The sequence below is a fragment of the Lolium rigidum genome, chromosome 1, assembly GCF_022539505.1.
Source record: "Lolium rigidum isolate FL_2022 chromosome 1, APGP_CSIRO_Lrig_0.1, whole genome shotgun sequence".
In the NCBI taxonomy this organism is placed as follows: Eukaryota; Viridiplantae; Streptophyta; class Magnoliopsida; order Poales; family Poaceae; genus Lolium; species Lolium rigidum.
This window is the reverse complement of record NC_061508.1, coordinates 208,841,480-208,853,411: the sequence shown is the minus strand read 5'-3', so window position 1 is coordinate 208,853,411 and position 11,932 is coordinate 208,841,480. Positions and strand designations below refer to the sequence as shown.

The 11,932-nt window shown below is 44.8% G+C and overlaps 1 protein-coding gene across 1 annotated transcript; it reads right to left on the bottom strand.

Moving 5' to 3' along the window:
• On the bottom strand, nt 1-5,064 carry LOC124688950 (pentatricopeptide repeat-containing protein At3g59040-like). Its single transcript, XM_047222571.1, has 7 exons — nt 4,937-5,064; nt 3,895-4,210; nt 3,469-3,759; nt 1,820-2,068; nt 1,590-1,714; nt 1,079-1,177; nt 1-997 (listed from the first exon to the last, which is right to left on the bottom strand). Exons 1-7 carry the CDS (start codon nt 4,996-4,998, stop codon nt 313-315), a joined length of 1,827 nt encoding a protein of 608 aa, XP_047078527.1. The 5' UTR covers nt 4,999-5,064; the 3' UTR covers nt 1-312.
• Between the last annotated feature and the right edge of the window lie 6,868 nt (nt 5,065-11,932).

The following is an 11,932-nucleotide window of genomic DNA, read 5'->3' as shown; positions in this document are numbered from 1 at the left end:
TGATAAAAAGAATTGCTGCAATCCTAACAGAACATGTGAAATTGATTACATGAGGTGGTAAACGTTTCTCTGCATCGGATGCAGCTGAAATCAACAGAAAATACAAGTAAAACTTATCTGATAAACTATCGGCGATTACGCCACAGGTATCTACCATCAGTTCGACTCATTTCCCTTTTAACAGACAAGGCTAGGCATAAACATCATCCAGGTCAGCCGTGATGACATTTTGGTAATATCACTAGTCCTTTTGTGTAGGAAAAGCTATCATAAGTTTTGCTACAACAAAATATACACCAAAGGTCCAAAATATTATGTTGCAAAATTTAGTTCCCGCTTATCTTTGAAAGAAACAAAATTTAAGTCGTCTTCATCGTCTTCCTCATAATCATCATCATCATCTTCGTTGTCTTCATCATCAAAACCACTGCTCCCAGTCCCGTTACTACCATTTAGAACATTTGTTGTGGATGCACCATTTAAGGAATGGTGATGTCCAGTATCAGTCAGCCCACCTTCATGCAGATCAGCACTATCGACACCTAAACCTGAGGTCATCCCATTTGGTTTTACTTCAAGCTGAAATGCACTATTCCCTGTCAACTCATTCGCTTCTTGTCGTTCTTCAGGTGTTTTGGCAAGAGAAAGTAGGATGTTTTTCGCTTTCTTGTCTGGTGGATATCCACGTGTTTCCATTTCGTTGAACCAAATGACAGCATTTCCAAAGTCTGAGTTCCTGCCATGTACATCCATAATGGTAGTAAAGATAGTTTGATTGGGTTCGACACCCTGCACCCGCATTCTCTCATATACTCGCATTACTTTGTCAACATCATCCAATTTCGAGTAGCCTTTCATCAGAGTTCCATAAACAACAACATTTGGCCTCAAACCATCCTCTTTAAGCCGACGGAAAAACTTCTCAGCCCCATCCATATCCGAAGCATTTACATAAGCTAAGAGCATTGTTGTGTAAGAACAGAGATCAGGCTCAACCCTGCAAAAGCAAATAGTGTGATAAGGTGAGAAACCAGCAGTTACACCTTCTTTCTGAAAAAAAAAACAATAGAAGTCATACCTGTGTCTTCTCATAGTCTTGAAAACTGTTTGAGCCTCTTCTACTAATCCAGATATTGCGAATGCATCAAGCAAGATGTTATACGATTTGCGTGTTGGCCTGGAAAAACAACATTGTATGAAATCACAAATAAATAAAATATTCTAGCTATTCTTCAGTGAAAATGTGGTGCTTTGATTTTTATTATTATTTAAAGAATTGGGCAAGCAACCGAGTATGAATTGGTTTCTATAAACAGAACCACATAATTTATTTCCTTTTATTCTCGATTTGGAAAGACACGTTTTATCACAATCAAATGGCCTGACATGAAGTTTGTGCCTACATGAAAACTCTTTGATGTGTGTATACATGTGCAATCTATACCAAAATAGTCATCATTGGATGAAGTGTGCACTCACAGCTTAAACATGACAGGCTCATGGCTTTAACCAAAATTTGCCAACTGGACTCATGATTTCACAAGCCAGCAATGACCTCTAAGTCTCAACGCATTGAAATGAAATCGAACCTGATTCCAGCATCAAGCATCTCTTCAAACACCGCCAATGCTTCATCTTCCCTCCTGGCTTTCCCGTAAGCATTAATGAGCAGGGAATAGCTGACAACGTCTGGTTTTAGTCCGGCTCTTTGCATCTAAAAGTTATGGAATTTGTTAAGAAAAAAAACGAAACAGGTTTATATCTTCCAGTCTGTAGCAGCAGACCAAATACTGATAGTTGAGTTACGCTGGAAAAGCACCTGATCATAAATACTTGAAACTTCCTTATAATCTGCTTCAAATGACATCAAACTATTAAAAGTGACAGCAGACTGTGGGATTCCTCTCTCGGGCATCTGTGCGAATAGCTTACGCGCCTGGGTATAGTCACCAGCCTTCTTGTACATATAGATCATCATATGAAACATCTTCTGGTCTGGCTTAAAAGAAGCTCTTTTTTCATTAAGAAGGTCCTCGAATATAGCTTCAGCTTCCTTATATTTGTCACCCTTTCAGAAACAGCCAAGATATTTGTTTTAGGGACCAAAGTAGAGTAGTTCAGGGAACTGCTATAATTATGCTATTCTTTTATATAGATGCATAGGCTAACACAAAAGACTTGGGCAGGAGATGGGACTACATTACAAAAGAGTTGCACAAGAGATGGGACCGTGGTAACTTTCAATAGCAGGCTGTTGAACAGTACGTGCAGAATGCCCAAAATATCAATGATTAATGAGTAACAAAGAGAAGATTCAATAAACCTGTGATTTGAATCTAAGTATAAGCAAGAGGATTAGTATGCACAAATAAATAAACATATCCTCTAATTCTGGTCTCTGCTTGCGTGGCTGCTATTGCTTCTGTTAGACAAGTAACCATTTTGGATCACGCTCCCATAATGCAAAGCCAGGTATTATCATGCCAATTTTGTTGCAAGTTTGAAATCAACAAATCACATGCTCAGCCTGCACTAGCATGTGGGTTATCTCCTCTCTATCCCAAAGGTGCTTTAACCAATGAAAAAAATAGCATGCTATAATGTCGGTTTTAGCATCGCTATAGCGAATCTTGAGAGTCCATGCTACGGCGCTAATCACGAAATAGAGTGCTGTAGCTGCTAAACCACGCTAAATAGCGTATATAGCATCTGGAGGAGACCAGCGCTAAATCTGATAGAAGGCCAAATTTTTCCTTGGATTTAACAAGATCCTTATAATTGGTCCTAAGCCCATTGGAAATAGGGTATCACAGCTGCTGCATTTAGCAACCGAACAGCGTGTCTACATAGCCTTAGAAAACTATTGCCCCTCCCTCCCGAGGCAGTTGAAGTGTGATGATGTCAGATGATGGCCACAACCGACGTCGGCACACAATACTATTTCATTGATTTCAAGGATGTCCAACATCTAATTGATTTCAAGGATGTACAAGTGGGTCTGGTTTTCTTTGGAAACTTCACATGTAGGTCAACACCATGTAATATGGAGAGCATTACGTAAAAAAATCACTAAGATCATCGAGTTTTTGCAAGACAAGGCACGTTGTGTGCAGCTAAATGCTAATGCCAACTGCTGAAATATATGTGGATCGCCCAACCTCCCCAATCAGTTCGGACTTTTGGTTCTACTGATTGGTGCATGAAACTTAATATGGTATCGGGATGTTATACACACAACAAAGTGTTCAGCAGAAGGATATTCATTTTTGAGCAATTACTTATGCAACTGAATCTTTATGGCTAATTCCACAAATTTTCTATTACCGAATCATGATGTATTACGTTGAATAAAAGTGATAAACTGAATTCGACAAAACAGTATTCGTACAATATGGAATTAGTTCCTGATAAACTCTAGTAGCTGAAACATTAGACTACATAAATGCGAGAGTCTGATTAAATGCGCACCTCAACAAGCGATTTCAAAATTATTTGATATGTAATAGGCGATGGTTCAGGGCCTGATGCCTGCATCTTATGAAATACAGCCTCGGCCTTTTCGTACTGCTTAGCTCGTCCGTATGCTTCCATCAGAGCAGTCTGAGATATCACACTCAGCCGGTAACCTTTCTTGCTCATGTACTTGAGGACCCTTTCCGCCTTGCTAAACTCTCCCAGCTTTCCATAAGCCGTGACAAGCATCAAAAAGTCCATCTCGCTGAAGTCCCACCAATGTTGCGTTCTAAGCCATTGAAGAATCTGAAGGAAAAAAAAAGGTGCAGACATTTAAATATTTCGGAGCATATTGCTCGTAGATTGAAGAGTCGCCAGTAGCTGCTTAGCCACCAAGAAACTTTCAGATTTGACTAACAAACATGCTGCAAGTGGATATACCTCGCTGACCAGATTCCACCTTTTTAGCTGTTTGAACCGCACGAGAGTGCCAAGAACCGCATCCCTTGGCAGCGGCTCCTTGGTGTTCCGCTGAGTCTTGAGAATGGATACAGCCGATCCAGACTCCTCTATCTCGCTCATCATCTTCCTCCAGTTCTTTTGCTTGGCCTCATCAGCAGCATCCTTGAAGACCTCTTCTCTCTTCTTCCGCACAAACTTTCTGGGTGCCAGCATCCCCTGGCAGACCACCTCGAGTCTTCGGTTGCTCTTGATCTTCACATTGTAGACGAGCAAACCACAGGATACCTTTGCATTGCTGACACCATGAAACATGTTTCCAACAGATTAGAACAAGGAAACGACCACCCAGGCATGAAAATGGAGACTGCAATACATCAGCAGTTTTTTTGTTTACATAAAAAATCATACTAATAAAATAGATGTAAATATAACATTAGAAATGCATGTACAACGGCAGCCTGGATGCACCGCACCCACACTTTACATTAGAGGTATATAGGCAAAATGCATATGGCATTATGATAATTGAGATATCTGACTGAAGAATGTAAACTTATCCGCTTCCATTTGTACATTCACGTTTTTTTAAGAAGCAGCAGCGAAGAAGGACCTGGGAGTCTGACGAAATCGAAGGTCAATAACTGCAACAATCAACCTATGGGACTCCTCTAAATCTTAACCAATAAGAACACAGAATGTACAACCTTCTCATCCCACACTCTCCCCTCGAGGAATTACGGAGGCGAATTGCAGCATAAAACTACCTGTTGTTCAACGAACAACTCTAGAGTGGCTCATAAAACGCGCGACCACAGGTTATGCGCGCATTATTAGGAACGAAATGTACAAGGCCGGTTTACAGCGGCTACGCGCACAAGCACGAGGACCCCCTCTAAAGTAAACTAAACTAGACTAACAGCGAGTTCTCCCGAGACTCTCTACGGACGCGGGCGCACCACGCAGTTGCAGAGGCGAGGTGGGGAATAGTTAGCAGAGGAGGAAGAGGGGGCGCGCGCGGTACCAGAGGCTGGAGGAGAAGGAGAGCGGGGACTGGGAGCCGAGCGTCCCAATCGCCGCCTCCATCGCCGGCGCCGGCCGAATTGGAGCTGCAGCGGGAGCGGGAGCTGGAGCTGGAGCAGGAGCCTTATCGGCAGAGGAGAACCTCTGCTTGCTTAAACCCCACTGTCCATCTCTGTCACCCTGTCTCCGGATGAGGAGGATCTTTTCAGGGGCGCCGTTCTGGGCCGTTTGTTCTCTTGGGCCGGGTGACGGGTAGGCCCATCTGGATGTCCTCCGAGCCCATATCAGAAGCGCAAATAAAAAGCTCGCGACGGTTTGCTTCCTTACCTAGGTCGCCGCCGCCTCCGCTAAAAAAAAAGAGTTCGCCGCCACCCGTCGTGAGGTCGTGAGGTCCAGTTCGGAGATGGTGAGGAAGGACACAATCGAAGTGGAGTTGGAGGAGGTAGTTCGCGTCGCTGGCAGGCTTCCGGCGGGGATTGCAAAAACATTCTCCAGTGGCTACAGGTAAAAGAAGCCTCACCACGTCTGCCACTACGTCTCCGATCCAGCACCGCCGACCGCATGAGCAGGTAATCGGTCCTGGTTCGCAAGCCTCCCTTGAATTTTGAGCCACACTTTGACCATGAATCTCACTGCGGGTAATCCTACATGTGATAGGCCTAGGGGATTTTTTTTTACCATAGTTTTAAAGATACTCTTTTCCAAAGTACGCATTGGAAGTATTTTATTTTGATCTTAATGGAACAACAGAAACAGCCCTAAAATGTCCCAAGTATTAAAGTCTGCAACTATGCCTATATATTTAGAAATATATTAACCATTAAGATCAAATGAACCACTGTTTAGTAAAAAAATCTATGGATTAAATTTTACCACATTACATTTTGAGATTTGGTACTCATTGCTATCAGACCAGCTATCAAACAACTGAGCCAACCTAGCAACGTCCATATTTTCATGACCCCTTGGTTCTCGTGCATAGGATGATATTGGCTAAATAATGAGAAGAAAATACCAGTAGTACGAGGCAAGATGTAATAATATATGATTATAGTAACTTACATAGAATTTCATATCAATGTAGTGAACTAGAATGCCTCTAACAAGCTGGATGTTGTCGCATGGTAGTATCCAGTACAGACCATATTAAAGCAATCAACATTCATTTGTTCATCAATATTTAAGATGTTACTTATTTGTCTCAGAATTAAAATAATAGATAAGGATTAGAGCTTCTCAGCCATTCCCCTACTATAAGATCGGAATTATGTTAATTACGATGTCACTAGTCTAATCTTTATAAGTTATTTTAATTTTGAGACAAATAAATAACATCTTGTAGTGATGAATAAATAGATATTGATTTCTTTAATATGGTTGTGTGGATATTACCATGGCACGACATCTAGCTTGTTAGAGAAATTTCAGCTCACTAAGGGCTTGTTTGGTTACTCGAATCCCGGCGGGTTCCCGGCCTTTTCCCAGGGAGATTTTTCCCCTAGTCTGGAGGTCGGGAATATAATCCCGGAGTTTTGCTCCTGTTTCAGTCTATTCCCGGTCGGGAATATTTTACCGGGGAATTCTGGTCCCAACAGCCAAACGAGCCCTAAATGGCTCCTGTATAAGTTACCACAATCACATATTTATATTTTGACTACTAATGTTGTTTGTTATTACTATTTTAGTTGATGCCGCACTATGCATGAGACCCAAGGCGTTATTAAAATATGGATGTTGTTAGGTTGGCAGAGTTGTTTGGTAGCTGGTTTAATAGCAATGGATACCAAATGCAATATGGTAAATTCATATATTGGTTATTAAGTGGTTTATTTGGTCTTAATAATTAATTCATTTCTAAATATATTATTTATTACCTTGGGATTGTTTGGACTATTTATATAATTCATCTTGGATCAAAAGAAAAATATCTCTATTTTAGACCCACTTCGAGTACCTACTTTGGGGAAGAATATATTTAAAAGAGTAAATGCATCGTAGAATTTCGCTACCTTAGGGCCGTTATAGTTACCACCAACTTCCTTGACCTTCCGACACTTTGTGGAGACCTTTGCTTGGGCCTGGTGCGGCCTCCTTTTGTGAGGGGGGACCCCTTCTCCCAAAGTTACCAGGGCTGTGTCAATTGGGTCCTAGTTGTTTGAAAATGCATATTTGAGTCCTAAAAGTTGATATGTGGTTCACCGAAGTCGTACACATATCTGACCTGCCGTTGAACGCTGCCACCAAGGCAATATTTTTTAAAATAGCACCTACAAAATTCTATCGTTTATCTTATTGTCCTTGCTCCCTCTCCCTCTGTCCGTATGTGCCCAAGTCTTCGTAGCTCTCCCGAGATGGGTCCCTACAAAATTCTATCTTTTAATCTTATTGTCCTTGCTCCCTCTCCCTCTATCTGCATGTGCCCAAGTCGTCGAAGCTGGCCCGAGACAAGCGCGTCCATCCGTTCCTCAAGCACCATTCATCTGCTTCTTTTTCTACTATATCTCTCTTCGAGGTCGCCACCTGGAAGACATGGATGCGCCATGTTTTAGCCAAAGATGGAGAAAATTCCTAAATTTGAATAGGTGGACACACGAACTGGTCGTGGCATGACTTAGCGCGAGCCGACACATACACCAGCTTCCAAGACGGGTCAATATTTATCAGACAGCCATCACAGGGCACACAAATATTTTTGCATCTCCCTAAGCACCTTGCATTGTAGATGCTTCTTTATGAATTACATCCAATTAACATAATTTTTTTTATTAGCACCTATCTGTTGTAAACACCTGAAAACCAGGTCTTCAAGTTTTCGACTTGCTAGGCACAATAGGTCACCGCAATGACCTCATTGAAACTGTGAGTAATTATTACAACTATCCCATCTTTTGTGTAGAAGAGTTTTGTTTATTCTGCTTGTGATGCTTTTAATTTGTTATTTCTTTGTACAACAGCTCGTAGGACTGCAGAATTAATTCAACTTTGCATTGCAACACATGAAATTGAAATCTCATAAGTGGAACGACCTAAGCGTTAAGTGCAGCATGCGTACAGATGGGTACACCTCATAACTCATCACAATCAATATGGCCACTTTATTTGAATCTTTTGAGTATACCAGTTTTTTAGATGCATCAGAATGAATGATCCCAAAGAACTTTGCCCTCTAAAAGAAGCACTGGTTTGAAGCTTTCTGATTATCAAAGTGAATAGTACCAGAAAAGATATATCACTAGTACATATTAGTCTGTTGTGGCATAGCGAAATCAAAACTAGTGGTGTGCTGCCATGCCACTAGCATTGTGTCAGTGATAGTAGTTAAGGCTATATTTCATTCAACTTTAGGATATATTATCATTTTGACCCGCTGCTCTCGGCGTTGCCGGTGGTGTCTTTGCCATGGTTAGTGAGGTCAATGATGGCCGCATTGCCCTTCTTTTGACACATTCTCGCCGCCTCCGCCTCATCCCGGTTCCTCCTCAACTGCTTGGCATGCTCGACGGGCAGTCTCCACCATCGCGAGGCCCGTAGCCTCCCCCGTGGCGGCTTCTCTAGTTCATTGTGCTAGCGTCGCCACCCTGACTCGCCGCTCGGCGGCCATGAACTCCTTGCCGAAGCCTCTCGTGCCACGAACTTGCGGGGGATATCGGTGGCGTGGGCACGCGTCGTTCGCCTCCTCGAGTTTGACGCCGAGCTGCCGCTCATGATGCGTCATCTCGAAGGAGGCGAGGAGGACGGTCTGCTCTGGACTTATCAGCAACATCGGCCTCTCTATCTCCTACCTTGACCTGGACCTAGACCTAGACATTGAACACAAACGCGAGCACAGACTCACGCGTCACCGACACACACACACGCACGCACCGTACACACATCACAATTTATTTGCTAACATTCACCCCCTAAACCACTGACATCGACGAGGAGCTCTTCTCCTTCCTCGGATGCCGGCAGTCACGGGCGAAGTGGCCACGAATGCCACAGTTGTGGCACTTACCGCGCCGCCCCTCGCGCCCGACGCCACACTACTCCCACTGTCGTCGTCGTGGTTGTAGCCGTCGTCGCGCTGACATTGATGTCCGTCCCATTGAGCTGCCGTGAGCAGAAGCGCCCATCGCTCTGTTCACCGTCAATCTGGGCATGCACGCTGCCGTGAGTGTTTCTCGAACACCTTGAGCCTGCCCAATGGGCAGTGCCTCCTCGAACGCCATCGTCTCCACGTCGCAGAACTGCTCGATCTCGGCCATCGTGGAGTACAAGCGGTCGGGCACGGTGTCGGGCACGGTGTCGAGGAGCTTCTTCACCATGGCGGCGTCACCGAGCATCGAGCTAAGGCTCGCGTACCTCGCCGCCATGTCGTTGATCTTGCCGCCGTAGTCGTGGAGCAGCTCCCCCTCCGCCATGTACAGCTTGTCGAACTTGGCACAGAGAGTGGAGAGCTGCGCCGCCTTGACGCGATCGGCGCTGACGAACCTCGTCTTGAGGCTGTCCCACAACTTCTTCGCCGTCTTCTTCGCTGACACCTGCATGAGGATGTCCTCCGGCATCGCGCCGACGGGCTGCACCCTCGCTGTCTTGTTCTTCTTGTCCACTGTACATGTCCAATGCTCACGCCGACGAACTACACCGTTGGGGCTATCAAGGTGGAGGCGGTGTCATCTGCGGATGGCGCAACGGTGGACGAGAAGAAGAACAAGACGGCGAGCTGTTAGAGGACGTCCTCATGCAGGTGTCGATGAAGAAGACGGCGAAGGCGGTGTGGGATAGCCTCAAGACGAGGTTCGTCGGCGCCTATAGCGTCAAGGTGGCGCGGCTCTCCACTCTCCGTGGCGAGTTTGACATGTTTTACATGGCGGAGGGGGAGCTGCTCGACGACTATGCCATCAAGATCAGCGGCTTGACTCGACGCTCAGCGACGCCGCCATGGTGAAGAAGCTCCTCGACACCGTGCCTGATCGCTTGTACTCTGTGGGGGCCAAGATTCTGCGATATGAAAAAGATGGTGTCCGAGGAGGCGCTGGGCAGACTCAAGACGTTCAAGGAACGCTCACGGCGGCGCAAGCAGGCCCAGGCCAGCGACGAACGGAGCGATGGGCAGCTTCTGCTCACCGCAGCGACAGCTCAGCTCAGTGGTTCGCACATCAACGGTTTATTTGCTAACACTCTCCTCCTTCTAGAAACCTTCCTCGTCACGTTGGGAAGCGGCGAAGTTCAGCGGCTCACAGCAGCAGAGCGTTGCAGCGTGGAGCAAGTTCAGCAGCGCGTAGCGCAGAGCCGTACCATTAAAATGGACTGATCGGCCGCTTTGCCACGCTGGCAGGGTAAGCCTGGAAGCGGGCTGGTTAAAATGTTTTTAAAATGTGTGTCGGTACCCGGGTGGTCGCCAGGCTTTTCCATGGGCCTGCATCCAGTGGTGGCGTTGGGAGCCATGCGCACGCTACCAACTGAGTTGAGTTAGAGATGTTGGCGTGCGCGCGTGTCACGCCATCGGTCGGGCTCATGCCTGGGCCCACTTATCGGTGGCCCTGCGGCCATCGTCACATGCCAGCCACCACTGGGACCACAATGGTAGCCGCGTTGCGATTTGTACAACACCACTGTTAGGTGCCACTAATCACTGTGTCCCATGCAAGCTATTCTCTACTAGTGTATGGCGGAGCAGGGTGGAAGGGTGGGGCGGTCCCACCCTAAGATTTGGCCCAACCAATGTCTTATATAGAAAATAAGGAAAATAAATAAATAAATAAGCCCAGTCCAAGTAAGGTCTGCCCCACCCTAAAAAATGGGCTGGATTCGCCACTTCCTACCACCTACCTGAGATCAGTGGCGTAGCCACGTATGAGCTGTGTAGTCAATTGACTACACAGTTTTTTGGCCAATCCTACAATGATTATGCAAAATATTATAAAAAATTCATAAAAATAGGTGTATTTGACTACACAACTTTGGTTTGACTACACAAGGTTGAAGTCCTGGCTCCGCCACTGCCTGAGATGTGCACTAAGTTAGCTGAAATTGCGATGTAATCAGCCTCTTAGGAGGATTGCAATCTTTAACTGAAATGAAACGCAAAAGTCTTTGCATTTTCCCGAAAAAAGGTAGATATATGGTTCCTCATGAAATACATTGAAGGGTAGTTGAATAAGCCAAAACATTTTGTTCGTGCTTGCAACTGAATCATAGGCATACAAATCGGGAAAAAACAATTAAAGTATCTCTGAAGTCCAGAATAAAGAAATTCATAGGGTAGCTTTTAATCGCAGAAAAATGTTTGGGCCTGATCCACCTAATGAGGGTGGTGTTCATTTGTCTGGCCCACGTAGTGACGATGGCAGCACATTGAAAGGTGCTGGTCAACACAAGCTATTTTCCCCTCCGTTTCCTTGCAAATATAGCCAGCAACTCAAGGACTGTCTGGTTTTGTATGTTACATTTACAACACAGAGTTAAGGTCCTACAAAACGTAAATGCTCAAATGTGCTTTGCTCTTGTTGAAGAGTGCGAGGTGACTTAGACATTGTCTCAACTTTGCTATGTTCACTTTGATTCCCATAGGTAAATGAAGCTAGGCTTTTCTTCCCTGCTGCCTCTAGCTGTTCTCTGACATCTTTCTGAATCTAGCAGAATTCGTTCACTGCAGCGATTTTCTTGATGACCCTTGTCCTGCTACGGCATATGCTCTATTTTTTTTCATTCAGTGAAGGGGTTTCCACCGATATTACTTTCATAGCGCGTGCACTAACGTTTTCAATTCCTGGACCACCTTGCACATGTATATTGTTTGTAAGCTGATCAAATTTCGATATAGAAATAAGGGTGAGCTAGAAATAAAGGGGAATTATTGATTAACTTATCCTGAATTTTTGTTCTACCATTGCTGTTGATACATTGTTTCGCCAGTGTTGTTGGATTGTGAATTGAATCTGCATCTGTCCTTGCAGGGGACCTACAACAAAGTGTAGAAATGACCACGATAGTCTCAGGAAGATGCAGTATT

Bases quoted from the DNA above. Each gene is read 5' to 3' on its own strand.
- LOC124688950 (XM_047222571.1), bottom strand. From the start codon at position 4,998: ATGGAGGCGGCGATTGGGACGCTCGGCTCCCAGTCCCCGCTCTCCTTC. The intron at 4,211-4,936 runs GTACCGCGCGCG...TCATGGTGTCAG, and splicing joins TCCTTCTCCTCCAGCCTCTG to CAATGCAAAGGTATCCTGTG. The intron at 2,069-3,468 runs GTGCGCATTTAA...TGTTTCTGAAAG, and splicing joins TTTTGAAATCGCTTGTTGAG to GGTGACAAATATAAGGAAGC.